Source organism: Labeo rohita, chromosome 5, assembly GCF_022985175.1.
Source record: "Labeo rohita strain BAU-BD-2019 chromosome 5, IGBB_LRoh.1.0, whole genome shotgun sequence".
NCBI classification, from domain to species: Eukaryota; Metazoa; Chordata; class Actinopteri; order Cypriniformes; family Cyprinidae; genus Labeo; species Labeo rohita.
In genome coordinates, this window is record NC_066873.1 from 6,671,479 (window position 1) to 6,688,219 (window position 16,741).

Genomic DNA, 16,741 nt, shown 5'->3' on the forward strand with positions numbered 1-16,741 from the left:
ATAGTATGTAGACATTTCTTCATGCGATTTTGAAAAATATGACATTTGGACTTACACGTACACATCTCTGCTGAAAGGATTTTGAGTGGTCAGGCAATACTGCTCCATCTTGGTCATATCTGTCCAGGACGGTCTGTAGTAGCAGTGCTCAGGAATTTTAAGAGCAGGCAAACACTGGCTGGGTAAGGAACGCAGTGGGGTGTACATGGAGCAACCAATCAGCGGCTGGACAGAGGACATATGGGACACAATGAATAATCATAGACATGGAAACAAAATAAAAGGGTAGAACTGTGCTCAGCATGAAATAGGGTTTAACTGGTCAAGCTGCACTCTATACTGTCTGTGAACTCATTCTGGTGCACATGAAGTAAAACGCACATGTACATCCTCAGCTATGTCTTCTTCCATGTCCATGAACTGGCTGTTAAACTGAGAGCTGCTGGGCTGATCGTGAGCCGCTGAAGGGCCGGACGGCTCTTGACTGGGGGTGTCACGGTACGTCACAATGGGAGAGAAGGCAGCGTGCTGCTCTAGAGATGGAGGCGTTGGGAACATGCGCTGGAGCTCTGCTACTGCTGAGAAGACACATCCACACACTGTTAGAGATGATAGTTCTCCTGGTATTTTCTGATCTATAGAGCTGCTGGACTTACTTGAGGGATATGGCACTGCAGCTCTCCCCTCAACCCCTTGTGGCCGCTCCTCTGCTCCCACAGACCCAGACTTGGCTGATTGCTGGTTTGGAAATGTGCTCTGGTTTGGGTTACATGGAGAAACGTTCATTAATCTTGTCACATTTGAAACATTTTAGAGTACTGATGGGCAGGTCAGTGTTTACCAAAACCATCATAAGCCGAAACAGATCATAGTGAGTCTTGGTTTATATTTACCCTGTTGAAAAAAAAACTTCATATGGTGGTTGGGTATGTTTTTTTGACCTGGTTTAAGCTTATCCTTAGTTGGTCATGAGCGGGTTATAAGCTGGTCCTGAACTAGTCCTGAGCAACTAGTCCTTCTAAGGACTAGCTCAAGACCAGTTTATAATCAGCTTAGGACCATGCATTACCTTTTTATGGAAACTAATGCATTATGTTACTTTTGTGTTACTTTTTGTTACTACACCTTACTGGGCTTGCTTATTCGTTTTTTAATAACAAAAGAACCCCCCCAGATATTTCATTGTAAATTCAAAAGTAACGTGTTACTTTAGTAGTTACTCAAAAAAGTAATTGAATTATGTTACTCGCATTACTTGTAATGCGATACCCCCAACACTGGTTATGATGTCACAAGCATATCATATTTGTTTATCAGGTTTGTCTATTTCAGCATGTTAATGTGCACACAATTTAGAGGATACATACACAGCCCTTTCAAGAAGTTTCAATATCTCACCGCTAGTTCATCTTCCTCCTCCCCAAAGATATTCTCCAGATCAGAGATGAGCACAATGAGATCCTTCTCTCTGGTCAAGGGAGGGTTTACTTTGGCATCTGATTCATCTGGATTTGACTCTTCTGAACAGGACAGACAGCATGAGTGACATCAGATTTTGCCAGTTATTTGCCATATATCTCAGTGATTAAGTGTGAACTGACCTGACTTTGGGGCTGAACTAAAGATGGACATGGCGTCTTTCCCCTCAGGAACCACGCCGTTACCGTTCACTTCCTCCGGCTGCACGAGACAAGACAAATATGTTACAGAGAACTGTTTTTACATGAAATGAAAAGACACAAAATCCAGTCAACCCTACAGATCACGTCTTGTTTACAAAGAAACAGTTGCTCATTTGCAGACTCAATTTTAGTGCGAGATATTCAGGGATTTGTTTTAGCATCAAGCTCCTTAATACTTCTGGATTGAAGTTAAATCTGCTCTTAATTCTGATTTGGGTGTTTTTGTTTTTCACTGTGGCATTATTGTATTGAACAGTGTGTTCACCACTGTTCTGTGTTCATTTTTAGAATTATCCACTTTTAATGGCTACAAAAATCATAAACTGCAATTAAACCTTAGATTTGCGGTTGGGGTCTCGGCTCAGTCCTTTCAGCTTTTTGGTGACAGGGAAGCTGTACTCAATATCTCCTTCTTTGAAGTCATACGGATCATCGGTGGGATCATCCGCTCCAGCCTGTGACAGTATGTCTTTCCTTACATGCTCCTCTGAGATCTTTAGCCTCTTCTGCATCTGCGTGAACAGCCTGAGAAGACATCCATTTGAGTGTGTTGATATTGTGAGTGTGTGTATGTGTGACTGAGGATAACACCATAAACATACAACTTCTTAAGTGCACAAACCAAAGCACTTCTAGCCACACAAGTGCTGTGTTCTAAATGCAGTTAACACAGTCAAGTACAGGGGTTGTACAAAATAATGTGAATTGTGAACACCCCTTATTATAAGGTTAATATAATTTGTGTAGCTTACAGTGAAACAAACAAACATTGTGTTTAGCAGTGTTTAGTCGTGGGTGAAATGAGTGATTGTCAGACTTCCAAAAAACTATGGGAGCCTGTTTACCAGGAGCATATGTAACCTTAACAGCATCTTTATGATTGTGACACAAAGCATAGCAAGACTTCATCAGTGAAGAAGAATAGCGGGCAAAAAACAAAAGTGAATGATAGAGATCAAAAAACACTAAGAAGGATTGTGTCCACACAACACAGAGATACTGCAGAAAAGAGAGATCAAACCTGTTTCCACAAAAACTGACTATGAGAACTTCACAAAGCCACATGAAAGAGCTGCAACTGCTAAAACTTTAATCACAGACACCAGTGTTAAATGTAAAAAATATGGTGTGATGATCATAAAGCCTGGGCAGTTGGAGCACCAAGATAAACATCAACATCTGTCCTGACCAGACAAATCATCTGAGCTGAATATGATCAAACCACGGTCGATACTTTTGGAATGATTCCCTTCTCCAACACCTCTGAAACATCCACTGGAGACTATTCAGAAAGTTGTATGAATAAATTTGTGTTAAAGGCAAATTTTGGTAAAATACCTTAATAAAGAAATATTGCCTAACATTATTTTGTCTAACCCCTGTATTTGTTTGTATTCTCAGCACCATCACAAGGGCCACTATAGCAGACATTTCTTCATCATCACTTTATCATGTATGTACATGTGCACGCTTCACGTCTGCCTTGGCATCCTTGCGTAGAGCGTGTTTCTGTCCTATCATGTGTTTGTACCTCTTGAGGGCGGCTCCTTCATTCTCCGGCCGGTTCTCCTCCGAGTTGCAGAAAAAATCCGGAGGTTTCATATTATCTGCCTTGGGAACCTTGTAGCTTCTCCACCATTCCTTAGCTTTGTCATTTGTTCCCAGAGGTGTCCCGTACAGCATGCTTTCACTTCTCTCCACATGTGTGGGCCCTGACGGCCCCTCCAGACAGTCTGGGACACCCACAGGGTCCTCCGTCAGCTCGGGGTCCTGCACCCGTGGGTGGGGGCTCAGCGTGGGTGGCAATGGTGAAACAGGAGAATGAACGAGAGACTCAGGGGCTTTTCTGGCAACGGATGGAGGTTTGGAGTATTTGCAGTCTGACAGAGGCTGAAGTGAAGCATCCAGAGGCATCAGGCCAAGCTCCGGTCCAGAGGAGAGCTGCTGATCCACACACACACGGTGGTGGAAAGGGGTCAGAGACACACGTTTGGGGCCCTTCTCAGGTTTATCAGGCTTTTCAACTGACTTGTGTTTTTGGGTGGAGGACGAAGGGATGGAACCGGTGGATGAGCTTGTGCCGTTCACCTGCTGCTGCCTCAACCTAGACCATCAAACATACAGTAAGAGATCCAGACCACAAACAACAATCAAGCACAATGTAAAGAACGTTTACTGTCAGGAATCAAGCATTTATAGTTAAAGAGAAGTCAAACTCTGGAATATAATTTTGAGTGTACAGTTTAAAGAAGTTATTAAATGTGATTTTGCATTGATTTTTTTGAGGTCCATGTTCACTGAGAATCTCAAATTTAATGATTTAATGCAGTCCATGAGTAGCTGGTGATTTGTAGGGTTCATCTGTATGCTTTTATACTATTAATATACTGTTGAAATAATTTAATACAGTGTCATTCTTACTGCCAAACTCATCTCTGATGTTCGAAGGTAAAGCAACCAAGACCTCTGTGGCCACAATCAAGATGTCATATTTATATTTGTACAGGACCTGCATTAAAGCAGGAGTGAATCAAATGTTTTGACATATAAGAGGTATTCGTACTATAAAAACACACTGCAAATTTCAGATATTAAAATGTCCTCATTAGTCCAAAGCCAGCTGAGTTTAAACTGAGTAATTGAGCCCACTTATTTTTTACAAGCAAGCTAAGGGTGCTCGTATAATTACTGAACATACTGATTTATCGTGACTGGAAAGTAAGAAATCATCATAAATTGAGAGCAGCTGGACTTCAAGGAGAAATGTGTTTCTGTGATGCAGATGAGGAGACTCACCTGGAGCAGCCGCAGAGAACTTGCTCTTTCAGGCTGGAGAAACCCCACACGCTCGAAGACAGACTGCTGCTGGATCACACACAGTCACAGAACATGCTGATTAGTGAATTAACAGGCAATCAATCTGAACAGAAAAAAACTCTCACATCATGTTATGCTCACTTGCACTGAAGTGGATTGACATAACATTCCCTCCAGGCCTCATGGAGCATCTGATTCATCAGCTTCTTCCCAGAATGCTTTGGGCTGACATTTGGAGCATTCTCTTGGCTAGACACACCAGAGATGGTCGTCTGGTAGCCATTGTCTCCTACAGATTACAGTTCAAACACACATGTGCTTCATTTACATTTTTGTCAGAAAGAAATACTGCTGAATGTTAGAGATCTTCCGTGTGAAGAACATTTTATTAATCTAACAATTTTTTTTCCACTATAAATAAATTGTGCAATGGTCAAGTCACTTTTCATATATCACATTTCTATAGTGCTTTATACAATACGGATTGTTTCAAAGTTACTTTAAAGAAATAAACAATAAAACAACAGAATCAATGATGCAAACTTCATTAAATATGAGACAAATCTAAATTCTCCCATAAAGCAGCTCCACAGAGAGACTTTTTAGACACGCACTCCAACTTCACTTCAGCGCCAGACGCTAGTCAACCGAGCGCAGGAAATGTTCAGGTGACGAGGCAGCTTCAGTAGAACAACAGTGAACTGCAGTCAGATGAGATGAGTTGTCAGGCCATATGTCAGTAAAAGCGAATTTACCTGTCCTGTCAGCCATTAAACTGTGCTCGCAAAACATGCGCTTTAACTACAAACACAAATATTGCTGTGCGTGCTGTAGCCTGTATCATTTCATATTAAAGTGCAAATGAAACTACGAGCATGCGTGTCAGATCTGTGTCACATTCAGCAGCAGCAGCAGCTCTTAAAGTAATAGCAGCCAAATAACGTAATATCTCAGTTGCTGTGATGCCTATTAATCAAAGAACAAAAGAAAAAAAAGGAAATCAAAAACGTTTGTAGATTTAAGGATTCATCTATATTTAATTTAACATTTTGTGTTTGATAACTTTATTCAGTTTTTTTATATTTCCTACTTGCTAAAGGAAACAGGTAAATAATGGGTTTATGTGAAGATTGTTTTAAGTTCACTTAAACTAGAAGTTGTTATTTGTTAAAGTCTAACAAATGTTAAAATTGATAGTTCTCAATTATATTGTAATGGCTATAGTTAATGTTTAAACATTAGGAAGAAAGAACAATTTCCTAGAGACATCAGTAATATTGGTATCAATGATACCTTCAGTCATAAAAAATATTTAACAAACATAAAAAAAATATACTGTATGTTGTTTCTACATTAATTTGATGATTAAATGTGAAATTATTGCAATATAAAACCATATTTAAAAACTTTAATGTTAGGTGGGATTAATCACAATTCATTAAAAAAGTGTGATTAATTAGTTTTTAATTGACAGCAATAGAAATAAATCTGATTCAGCCTTACGTTTTGTTCTCATCTGATCCGTGTCAGTGTTTCAACTTGATTATATTCCTGAATATTAAGTGTATTTTAAACCCCTAAAGTTTCATGGATGTTAATGGTTCTTTATGGAACCACAGATTCCAATTATGAAGCTTTATTTGTAAGCGTGTACAACACCAGAAGAGGTTTTGTGAGTGTTACCAGAGCAGGGCCGTCCTGGTGAGGTGGGGGGTGTGAGGGGCGTTCCACAGCTGGACGAGTCTCTGACCAACACCTGCGCAGGTGCGTCACTCTGAGCCACCAGCACTAAGGCTTCTGGGTAAACCATCCGCACTCCTCCTGAACACACACATACAAACAGGGAAGTGAGGTCTCTCACAACACCAACACACACAACTGCACTTTTGTTGTGAAGTACTGACCTACGATGACCTCGAGTGCGGCGTAACTGTGAGGGTCAAAGGTCAGGTCGCCATCCTCAGTGACCATCTCTCTGTGTTTTAGCACCACAGGGTAGAAATGACTCCAATCCTCCATGAGTTTCCGCACTGCAGGGTCGCTCATCTTAAACGCCCGACCCGTCAGCGTCCCACACAGGCCATACGGACTCAACACCACTACAACACACACACATACACATGTGACGCTCACCATCATGATGCTGGTTCATGCAGCAGTGCAGTGAATGCAGTGAGGATGATGGGACGCACCCTGCAGTGAGCGGCTCTGAGCTAGACGCACATGCTCCCCCGTCACATGATACAGCGGCTGATGCTGTGAAACCTCCACGCTGGTGCACACACTGCTGTCGCCATGCAGGAAGAACGAGAAGCAGCACGACAGGTGCTCACTGCACACACACACAGAGAAAGAGAGCACTAAACAGACATGAATGTGTTCATCACTGTACGAGCCTGCAGAGGGCGCCAAACCCAAACACTGCTCAAATTCTTCTCAAACGCTCTTCCTCAAGCATTTCTTAAAAGCTCCTCAAACACTCATCTGGTGTGGCATCTGGTGCTGTAAAAGCATTTCCTCTGAGGAGCTTGTTGTGAGTTATTCACATATTTATAATCAGAGATGTTTAGAGTTTCTCTTTTGCAGTGACACATGAAGAAAGGCTTGTAGATGAAGATTCTGGTTAGATGCTCACCTGCTGCTGAGGGGTTTCTCCCCGGTCTTGTATGGCTTGACAAACCACTTCCCAATACGAACAAAATCTTTATCCATCAAACATCTGTAAATCAAACACATCAGCCAATATTGCGCATAATGGGCAGGAGTGTGTTCAGAGTATGAACATGCACATTAAGATGTACAGTATGAGCATTTACAGACTGAGCATGTGTGTACAGTATAAGTAGTGTTTCCCCTGCCATTATATTAATATATATTTGGCAGCCGCCACCTCCCTTTAAGGTCATGTAAACTTTATTTTCTATACAGCACCAGATCACAACAGACGTCATTTAAGGTTACCTTTCCTATAGAACAGGTCTATACATTGTTCTTTTATTAAAAAACGAAATAGCCTTATGTTATTTATCTAATTTACACAACAGCATGCCATTTCTGTCTCTAACTTTACGCAGTCACGCGTCTACAATTTCTCCTCCGCTAAAACGCGGACGGGATCGCGGAGTCCATTCATAAAAACTAACCGGCAACCTGTCAAAATAAAATTACGGTTTAACATGTAACAGAAATGTATTAGCCTTGTATTACTTTTGTACAGTATAATATAGGTGTTTAAATATTCCAATTTCTGGCAAATTTAATTAAACAATTAAATGCAGAAATTATAATAATAAGAGAAATAACAGAAAAACTATTTTTGTTTGGCAACAAATAAAAAGGTTTAATAAAAATAAATAAATATTTAATGCCTGTATTTGATTATCAGAAAAATTAAAACACAAGAATTTCTGAAAAAAAAAAAAAAAAAAAAAAAGAAAAAGATTGTAAGGCCATATTGTTCAAAATGTTGAAATTGAGATTATTTTCTCTTATTTTGTCACTGAAATAAATGTTTTCGTTATTACACAGACAGTAATGTACCGAAAAAAGTACCGGACTGTACCGCACTGTACCGTTGGTAAGCCCCCCCAAACCTGGAATCCTAGGGGAAACACTGATAAGTATGTACAGTATGAGCATGTACAGTATGACCGTGTGTGTACAGTGTGTGTACTGTATAAGCATGTACTGTGTGAGTATGTGTGTACAGTATGAGCATGTACAGTATATGAAAGTGTATTTAGTATGAGCATGTACGGTATGAACACTTGTACAGTAAGAGCGCATGTACAGTATAAGCATGTATGGTATGAATATGTATACAGTATGAGCATGTACAGTGTGTGTACTGTATACGCATGTACTGTGTGAGTATGTGTGTACAGTATGAGCATGTACAGTATATGAAAGTGTGTTTAGTATGAGCATGTACAGTATGAACACTTGTACAGTAAGAGCGCATGTACAGTATAAGCATGTATGGTATGAATATGTATACAGTATGAGCATGTACAGTATGAACACGTACCTCTCCAGCAGATTGTGAATCGCCTTGAAAAGCAGCGTCCGACACTCATATGACAGGCCACATTCCCACAATCCCTCCTCCACCACTGTAAGACAATCCCACAACACAGCAGTTAATCACCACTATCTGTACTGTTAAAAAACTACACACACACACATACAGCGAGCAGTGAATCTGAGGGTTATCGTGTGTGTTGCTCATCTGTCATTTCATCTCGTGAGCGTTCAGACGTCCTGTCAGCAGCAGCACTCAATGTCTGCTCTGAAGGGCCCCTGAGGCCTCTGAGAGACACAGAAACACATCAGATGCTCATTTTCATATAAAACAAGAGGAAACATACAGCTGCAAAACAGCCATTACAGGGCCAAACACGCAGTAACATTAGATACAAAACATCAAATCATGCGGCATCTGAGCGGCAACCCTTTTCTGGAATGCTATTGAATGATTTTAACCAGATGTTTATGAACTAATTCTGAGTGTATGTATGAAGTCAGTTACACAAAGTTTACCAATCACAAAGACTTTTGTTTCAATATATCCATTGCTTTATACTTTGAAAACTTTATTTTGTGAAGTGTTTTAACTAAGAAGTGAGCTAGTGTTCTATTTTTATAAAATATATGGCACTTGTTTTGATGTATGTTGATATTTAATGAAATGACGTAAGTGATTCTATAATTACAAATACATTTGGTGTCCGAAATCATTCTTTGTTTCTGCTTTTTTCAAATGGTTATATTTTTTATTATTTTAATAATGTGTTACTCATTGTTATGAATTACAATATGTTACAGTCCATAACAATATAATAATTTCTGCTAAAAGTGTCTTAAATAGTAACATCTGATCAGGCTCCCGTCCTTCAGAGGGAGCTCTCACCTGCATATTGAACTTTGTGCACTTCCTGTTCCTGCCACATCAGTTCCTGGTTTGTCATTTCCTGTTACCATGTATTTAAGCCATGTGTTTCCATTACCAGTTTGCGAAGTATTGCCAGTTATTCTGTCTTGCGAAGCGTTCTTCCATGCCTTTACTGATGTTTATGGTTATGACCCTTGCTTTTGTTCTTCTGACTCACATTTCTGGATTACTGTTTTGGATTTGTCCGCTATTGGATAGTTTTCCCTGTATTTTGACTCAAGCCTGTGACCTGACTAAGAGCTGTGATAAATGACCTGATAAATGTGATGGTTCTCCTGACAACTGTACTGTTTTTTTGCGACAGTCCTCTATCTATTTTTTCAAACCAACCTCAAGTTTTTAGTCAAGACCATACAAAGTGTTCCTTTATTATGACTTTACTCACCGGGAAGGCACTAGAGTGGGCTACAGCAGTTTGGGATCATGACCCATGCATTAAGCAGTCATACAGTTACCTCACTCAAATGATTTGTGATGTTTTTCAATATCCTGCTGGCGGCATGGATGCAGCTACTCCATTAACTCAGTTACGCCAAGGCAACAGACCAGCTTCTGATTATGCCATCCAGTTTCGTAGTCTTGCTGCACAAAGTGGGTTCAATGATGTTGCTTTGAAACATATTTTTCGTTCAAGTATATCTGCTAAGTTACAAGTAGAAGTTACAAGTCGCAAAGACGACGCACTTGATTTCTCCCAATTTGTTACCCTTGCCATCAAGATTGACAATATCTTGAGATTACAGCCTAGTCCCAAGTCTAGCCTATCTTATCATGTGCCTACTACTGCTGTTCAAGTACCAAGTCATTCTGATTCTACTGAAGCCATGCAAATAGGACGAAGTCAAATATCACCTGAGGAACGTCTGCTCAATCAACTCTACTTCTATTGTGGTGAACCAGGTCATCGTTGTTCCAACTGTCCTGTTAAACCAGCTGCCAAACCCACTCCAAGTTATAGAGTAAGTCACATTCTTAATACCTTACAAATTAGTCTCTGCTTATCACTTCCCATCATTTTGTCTGTCGCTAACCAAGACCACCAATTCTCAGCATTAATAGATTCCGGAGCAGCTGCTAATGTGATTCATCAAGATTTAGTGAAACAGCTGAACATCCCCATGACCAAATGTGAACCACCTATTACTGTGACTGCTGTTAATAATGGGCCCATTGGAAAAGGTTGTATCACTCATCAAACTCTCCAAGGTCTAATCAAGGTCTGATGGGTTACTAGAAAGCAACAGGCAGGTGAGTTTTAATTAGGGTTGAAGCTGAACTCTGCAGGGATGCGGCTCTCCAGGACCGGAGTTCGCCACCCCTGCACTGTGTCATCTCATCCTCACAAAACCCAGTTATTCTAGGATATCCTTGGTTGTCTACTCACAATCCACAGTTTTCTTGGAAGGAAAAGGAATTGATCCGTTGGTCACCTCGTTGTCATAAGCACTTGAACTTGAACGTCTTGAACTGCCCAACAAAGCCACAGTCTGCACTACCCATCTCATCAAGAATCTCTTTCTTTTGCCAACAACATCCCGAATGAGTATGCAGATTTAGCTGAGGTATTTAGGAAGGAGAAGGCCACCAAACTGCCACCGCATTGCCTTTGGGTTGTGTAATTGATCTTCTGCCTAACACCTCTCCCCTTAAAAGCCATGTTTATCCCCTTACCATTCCTGAAACTCAGGCCATGGAAGAATATATTAAAGAAGCATTGTCGTATGGATTTATTAGACCATCTACCTCTCCTGTAGCATCTGGGTTCTTCTTTGTTGAAAAGAAAGATGGAGGCCTACGACCTTGTATTGACTATCGAGCTCCCATCTTCTCTTGAACAACTGCAGGAGGCCCGGTATCTGCAGACAGATCTGCCTACAATCTCATCAGAATCCGGGAAGGGGATGAGTGGAAGACTGCTTTTGTCACCACCAGTGGGCACTACGAGTATTTAGTTATGCCATACGGGCTCGCCAATGCACCTTCTGTTTTCCAATCCTTCGTTAATGAAGTTTTCAAGGATTTCCTGAATCAATGTGTGATTGTCTACATAGACGATATTTTGATTTATTCACACTCCATGGAAGAACATGTCGCTCATGTCAGAACTGTTTTAAGATGCCTGCTCATGAATAATCTTTTTGTTAAAGCTGAGGAGTGTGAATTTCATGTTACTTCTACCAAATTCCTGGGTTACAATATTAGCCATACAGGAGTAGAGATGGATGATGCTAAGGTAAAAGCTGTCATTGATTGGCCCACACCAACTACAATCAAGGAGTTACAACGGTTTCTAGGCTTTGCTCATTTCTACCGCAGATTCAACCGTAACTTCATTTCCATAGCAGCACCTATCACTTCGCTTCTTAAAGGAAAGCCCAAGAAATTAATGTGGACAGAGGCAAGCAATATTTTTGAAAGGGGGGCTCTGATCTGTTCTTGCGGAGAGTTTGGTTACGACGAGTTTACACCAAAGATGTATGAGCTTAAACTTGCAAAAGAAAATGGTCTGCCACATCCTACCACCTCTACAACTTATCGTTAGCGCAAGTGCATCAGAAATAGAACGCGGCATCCGTTTACTGTAGCGCAAGCGCTCAGTTGTTACTGAACGACTGATTTTAATGGGAGCTATGTGCTTTAACACAACATGTCGAGCTGTTTGCAGCCAGTGTAGCAGTGTTACATTAGTGTTAGCTGCTAGTTTTAAAGAATACTCCCGCTTCTAGACAGTGTATAATTTCCTTAGCAAACCACACTGACCAAAATGCCAGATTTTAAATTTAATTGAACATAACAAATATATATATCAGGACAGCACTAAAATAGTAACTATTTTGAAAATTCTATAACCTTTTCACTTTTATTTTGCCTCTGTCCCAACTTTTTTTGGAGTGTGTTGCATACTTAAAAAACAAACAAATAAATAAATAAAATAAAAATAAATAAATAAATGTGTTTATATTCACAAAAAACATTTAAGTTGGTCAGTGGAAACTTTGGTAATCTTTTTTCTTTGTACTTTTGTCAATTAAATAAAAGTTAAATAGAATTAACAAATCACAGATTTTGTAATTTTACAAAACGTCCCAACTTTTCAATTAGGGCTGTACTTAGTTTTTGTAATTAAACTTTTAAATATTCTATGAAATATAGTAAAGTAGGGTTTTTCATTTCTTCCATTTGCATGTGTAAATGTGGTATTTACCAACCAAATAAAAAATGTCCACTATGTCAGAAAAAAGGGAATTCAATATATTCCCAAAAAACATGGTATTTTCTAAAACTAAGGGATAAATATTAATTTGCACTGAAAGCTAATTGAAAACATCCAAACATATCACATCAGTAAAAAGGGTGTTCAAGAGTTCCAGGAATGGAAGAACAAACTAAAATCTCTTCTGTAAAAATGTCCCTGTGGATGTTCTAAACAGGAATTTTTATTTAGTCTTTTTAAATTTGAGGCAACAAGATATATCCGTATCTCAACAACACTGAAGCTGTAGCAATGAAAACCACCAACATGCTTAAAAACTCTGTAAATTAATGTTATTACACTTATTTTTAAATAATTTACTGTAAAAAAAAGTACTTCACTGTCTTTTTTGATCAATTCAATGCATCTTTGAAATAAAGTAATTTCCTAAAAATCATAATGACCCTATACATTTGAATTACTGTAACAGTCCTCATTATAAACATAAAATAATAATAATCAACTTTAATATTCAGTGAGAACAATTAGACTACGATTTAGTTGATGGGGGGTGGTGAGGGACCTGGATAATGGGTAGGGGGGGCGCTGGCCCAAAAAAGGTTGAGAACCACTGGGTTAGAAGGTGCACTTCATCCATTTCAAGTTGTTACTGACCACAAGAGCCAAGAGCATATCAAGGATGCCAAGCGTTTGAATCCTCGCCAAGCAAGATGGGCACTCTTTTTCACTCGTTTCAATTTCAGAGTCACATACCACCCAGGGAGTAAAATAGTAAGGCAGTTGCACTGTCACGTATCCATGATTCAGTTGATTCACAGATAAAACCAGAAACTATTTTACCATCCTCCATCATCATTGCGCCCATCCGCTGGGATATTATGGAAGAAATTCAACGAGCCCTACAAGAGGAGCCATCCCCTCCAGAGTGCCCAACTGGCAAGATCTATGTTCCATCCAGTCTTCGCTCCAGAATCATTCAATGGGTCCACACATCCCTCACTTCTGGACATCCTGGAATTAATCGTACCTCCACTTTGGTCAGAAATTTGTTTTGGTGGCCCACATTGTCTGTTGACGTCAATAATTATGTAACTACTTGTCAGATCTGTGCTCAGTCACGAACGCCACGACAACTACCTGTAGGTCTCTTGGAACCATTACCTATTCCCCAACGACCCTGGTCACACCTGTCCATTGATTTTATCACTGATCTTCCTAACTCGCAAGGATTCACCACTATCATGGTCACTATCGACCGCTTCTAAAAGTCATGCCGTCTAATTCCATTGAAAGGTCTACCCACTGCAATGGAAACTGCCCAAGTTCTATTCAATCAAGTGTTTAGAATTTATGGAATACCTGATGATATTGTTACTGACCGAGGACCACAATTTACATCATGTGTTTGGAGGGCCTTTTGCAAGCATTTAAACGTCAATGTCAGTCTCACATCGGACTATCACCCTTAAGCTAACGGGCAAGTTGAGCGCCTCAATCAAGAAATTGGTAGATACTTAAGATCATACTGTAGCCATGAACAGGAGAAGTGGAGTGCATTCCTCCCATGGGCAGAGTATGCCCAAAATTCCTTTACACACTCTTCCACTGGTCTGACCCCCTTCCAATGTGTCCTAGTATACCAATCTCCTTTGTTCCCATGGTCTGGGGAGCCTTCTGAGGTGCCTGCTGTGGAGGACTGGATTAGAAGAAGTGAACAGGTATGGGACAATGCTCATGTCCGCTTTCAGCGTACTATAATATCTCAAAAGATCCAAGCTGACCGACACAGACATCCTCATCCAGAGTATCACCCAGGTCAAATGGTGTGGCTTTCTACACGCAACCTACACCTGAAACTCCCTAGCAAGAAATTAAGTCCTAGGTACATTGGTCCTTTTAAGATTTTACACCAAGTTAATCCTGTCACATACCGTTTAGAATTGCCTGCTAATTACCGCATCTCTCCCTCCTTTCATGTATCCCACCTGAAACCGGCTCATGTGGCACCGAGCTCTGAAGCTCCTGACACGGACCCTCCTCCACCACTCAAGATCGATGGAGCTCCTGCCTACCTAGTTCGGGAGATCCTGGATTCTCGCAGGAGGGGGGGTCAACTGCAAAACCTTGTGGACTGGGAGGGATACAGCCCGGAGGAGAGAATGTGGGTAGCAACTAAGGACATCTTGGACCCATCACTTATCAGAGACTTTCACCTTGCTCACCCAAATCATCCAGCACCCAGACCCCAGGGTCACCCAGACCCCAGAGAAGAACACCTGGAGGTGTTCCTGGAGGGGGGTGGGGGGGACTCACGTTTCTGGATAACTGCTTTGGATTTGTCCACTATTGGATGGTTTTCCCTGTATTTTGACTCAAGCCTGTGACCTGACTAAGAGCTGTGATTACTGTTTGGACTTGAAGCACAGATCCTTTAATAAAGACTATGGAAATATGGAATCCACTCAGCCTACCTCTTCTTACAAATAGCTGAAAATCATGATTTCTGAATTAGTGCATTTTTTCCATCATGTATCATTGTGTAATCAAAATATTTTATTGTACTTTTGTTTTGGTAATACTTTATTCATTTTATTTATAAAATGATACAATTTCAATTATTTTATAAAGTGTCAAAACTGTTACCACAGTATCAAAAGTAAAACAGAAGTTTTTATTGATCACACTTACGATATTTAAAGACAATTTTAATCATGATTTCATTAGTGCCATGTGCTCTTTGCATTTATGCTAGCAAGTGGAGTTTTTGGCAAAAAAAAAATTCAATTGTCAATTCTGTTACCGTTAAACTCTGTTACCAAGGTAGAGTAACAATGCTGACAATGCAATTATGTCCATTCTGTTACTTTACAATTCTGTTACTTAGTTCATGAACAGAGTTTACATTTTATTTTCACAAAAAAACTATAAAATTGTTGTTTAAAATCTCATAAACATTATTGATTTATGTTTGCACCCTTATAATATTTCAACAACATTTATTTTTACCGGATATTGTATTTAACACATTTTCAGATGAAAAATATTTGCTCCAAGTGGACGGTTCTGTGAAGACATAGGTATTTATTTATTTTTTAAGGTATGCATATTATCCCAGTTTCAAGTGTTGGAATGTAAGGACTGTTTGTCTAATGAAACAAGAAGGATTTTTCCTGTTATGATTTATTGTTATTTCTATACATTGCCTAATTTGTCTGTAACAGAGCTGAAAAACAATACCATAAGACATCTGTTTTTTTTTTTGTTTTTTTTATTAAAAGTAAAATAAAATGAAGTAACGTGTTTGGCAAGCACTGAATTATTAAAATTCAATATGTTTTCAACATGATACTGAAAAGAAAAAATATGTTAGTAAACAGTTTTAATGGTTCAAATACTTTCTTTCTTTAGTAAATTAGTTCTTTAGTAACAGCATTTTATGTAACCAATAAGAGTTCAAATGAATTTCATTAGTATTTCTAGAGAATTGTGTTGAACATAAAAAAAAAACATTTGCCTGAGACATGTATGTTTAGACCAGTTTATTTCAATGTAACACTGACTGTCGGCCATGTACTGTTGTGTGAAGCTGCCACACAACAGCACCTGTACACAAGCTGCTAATGACACGCAGATCAATAAATCACTGCAAAGACACAGCCACAGTGTGAAAAAATCATAAGCGTTCTTATTACTACATGCTGGTGACGTTCTGAGAAATATTTTCTGAACTAAAACAATTTTGAGAAGAAAAACTGTTGTAATTAAGTAAAATTAAAGCCACTAAGTGAACCTGCCAACTTCACCAACTCACCATAAGACAAAGGAAAAGAGAAAGAAAAAAAGATAAATGTTTATCTAGGCCAATTTGTGAGTGTAATCAGAAACTGAAACACACATAAGTCACTGAACTGAGGCTCTGACCTCTACAGTGGCAGCAGGTATATGGACAATTTCTATCCAGCATACGCTCAATAACAGGAGAACAGATACAAACCAGTGGAGCAGACGCTGGTGTTTGGGTGCGGCGGTGCGCCGTGATCTGCTGCTTTGTTGATGTTTCACAGCAGACTGAATGAA

General features: G+C 39.6%; 1 protein-coding gene across 6 annotated transcripts in view; it reads right to left on the bottom strand.

Moving 5' to 3' along the window:
• Positions 1-16,741, bottom strand: part of LOC127165079 (mediator of RNA polymerase II transcription subunit 13-like) — a 59,603-nt gene that overhangs the window by 16,617 nt on the left and 26,245 nt on the right. For 2 of the 6 annotated variants that reach the window (XM_051109373.1, XM_051109372.1), the window contains exons 3-16: positions 8,527-8,611; positions 7,135-7,218; positions 6,692-6,831; positions 6,404-6,598; positions 6,183-6,320; positions 4,641-4,788; positions 4,479-4,547; positions 3,214-3,786; positions 2,018-2,207; positions 1,602-1,680; positions 1,399-1,520; positions 657-756; positions 382-578; positions 62-225 (exon numbers count right to left, since the gene is read on the bottom strand). In XM_051109373.1, the coding sequence (XP_050965330.1) occupies positions 62-225; positions 382-578; positions 657-756; positions 1,399-1,520; positions 1,602-1,680; positions 2,018-2,207; positions 3,214-3,786; positions 4,479-4,547; positions 4,641-4,788; positions 6,183-6,320; positions 6,404-6,598; positions 6,692-6,831; positions 7,135-7,218; positions 8,527-8,611 (2,284 nt within the window). Of the gene's footprint in view, positions 1-55; positions 226-381; positions 579-656; positions 757-1,398; positions 1,521-1,601; positions 1,681-2,017; positions 2,208-3,213; positions 3,787-4,478; positions 4,548-4,640; positions 4,789-6,182; positions 6,321-6,403; positions 6,599-6,691; positions 6,832-7,134; positions 7,219-8,526; positions 8,612-16,741 lie in introns of all 6 variants that reach the window. The other 4 variants (XM_051109369.1, XM_051109368.1, XM_051109370.1 and 1 more) reach the window with 3 other exon arrangements.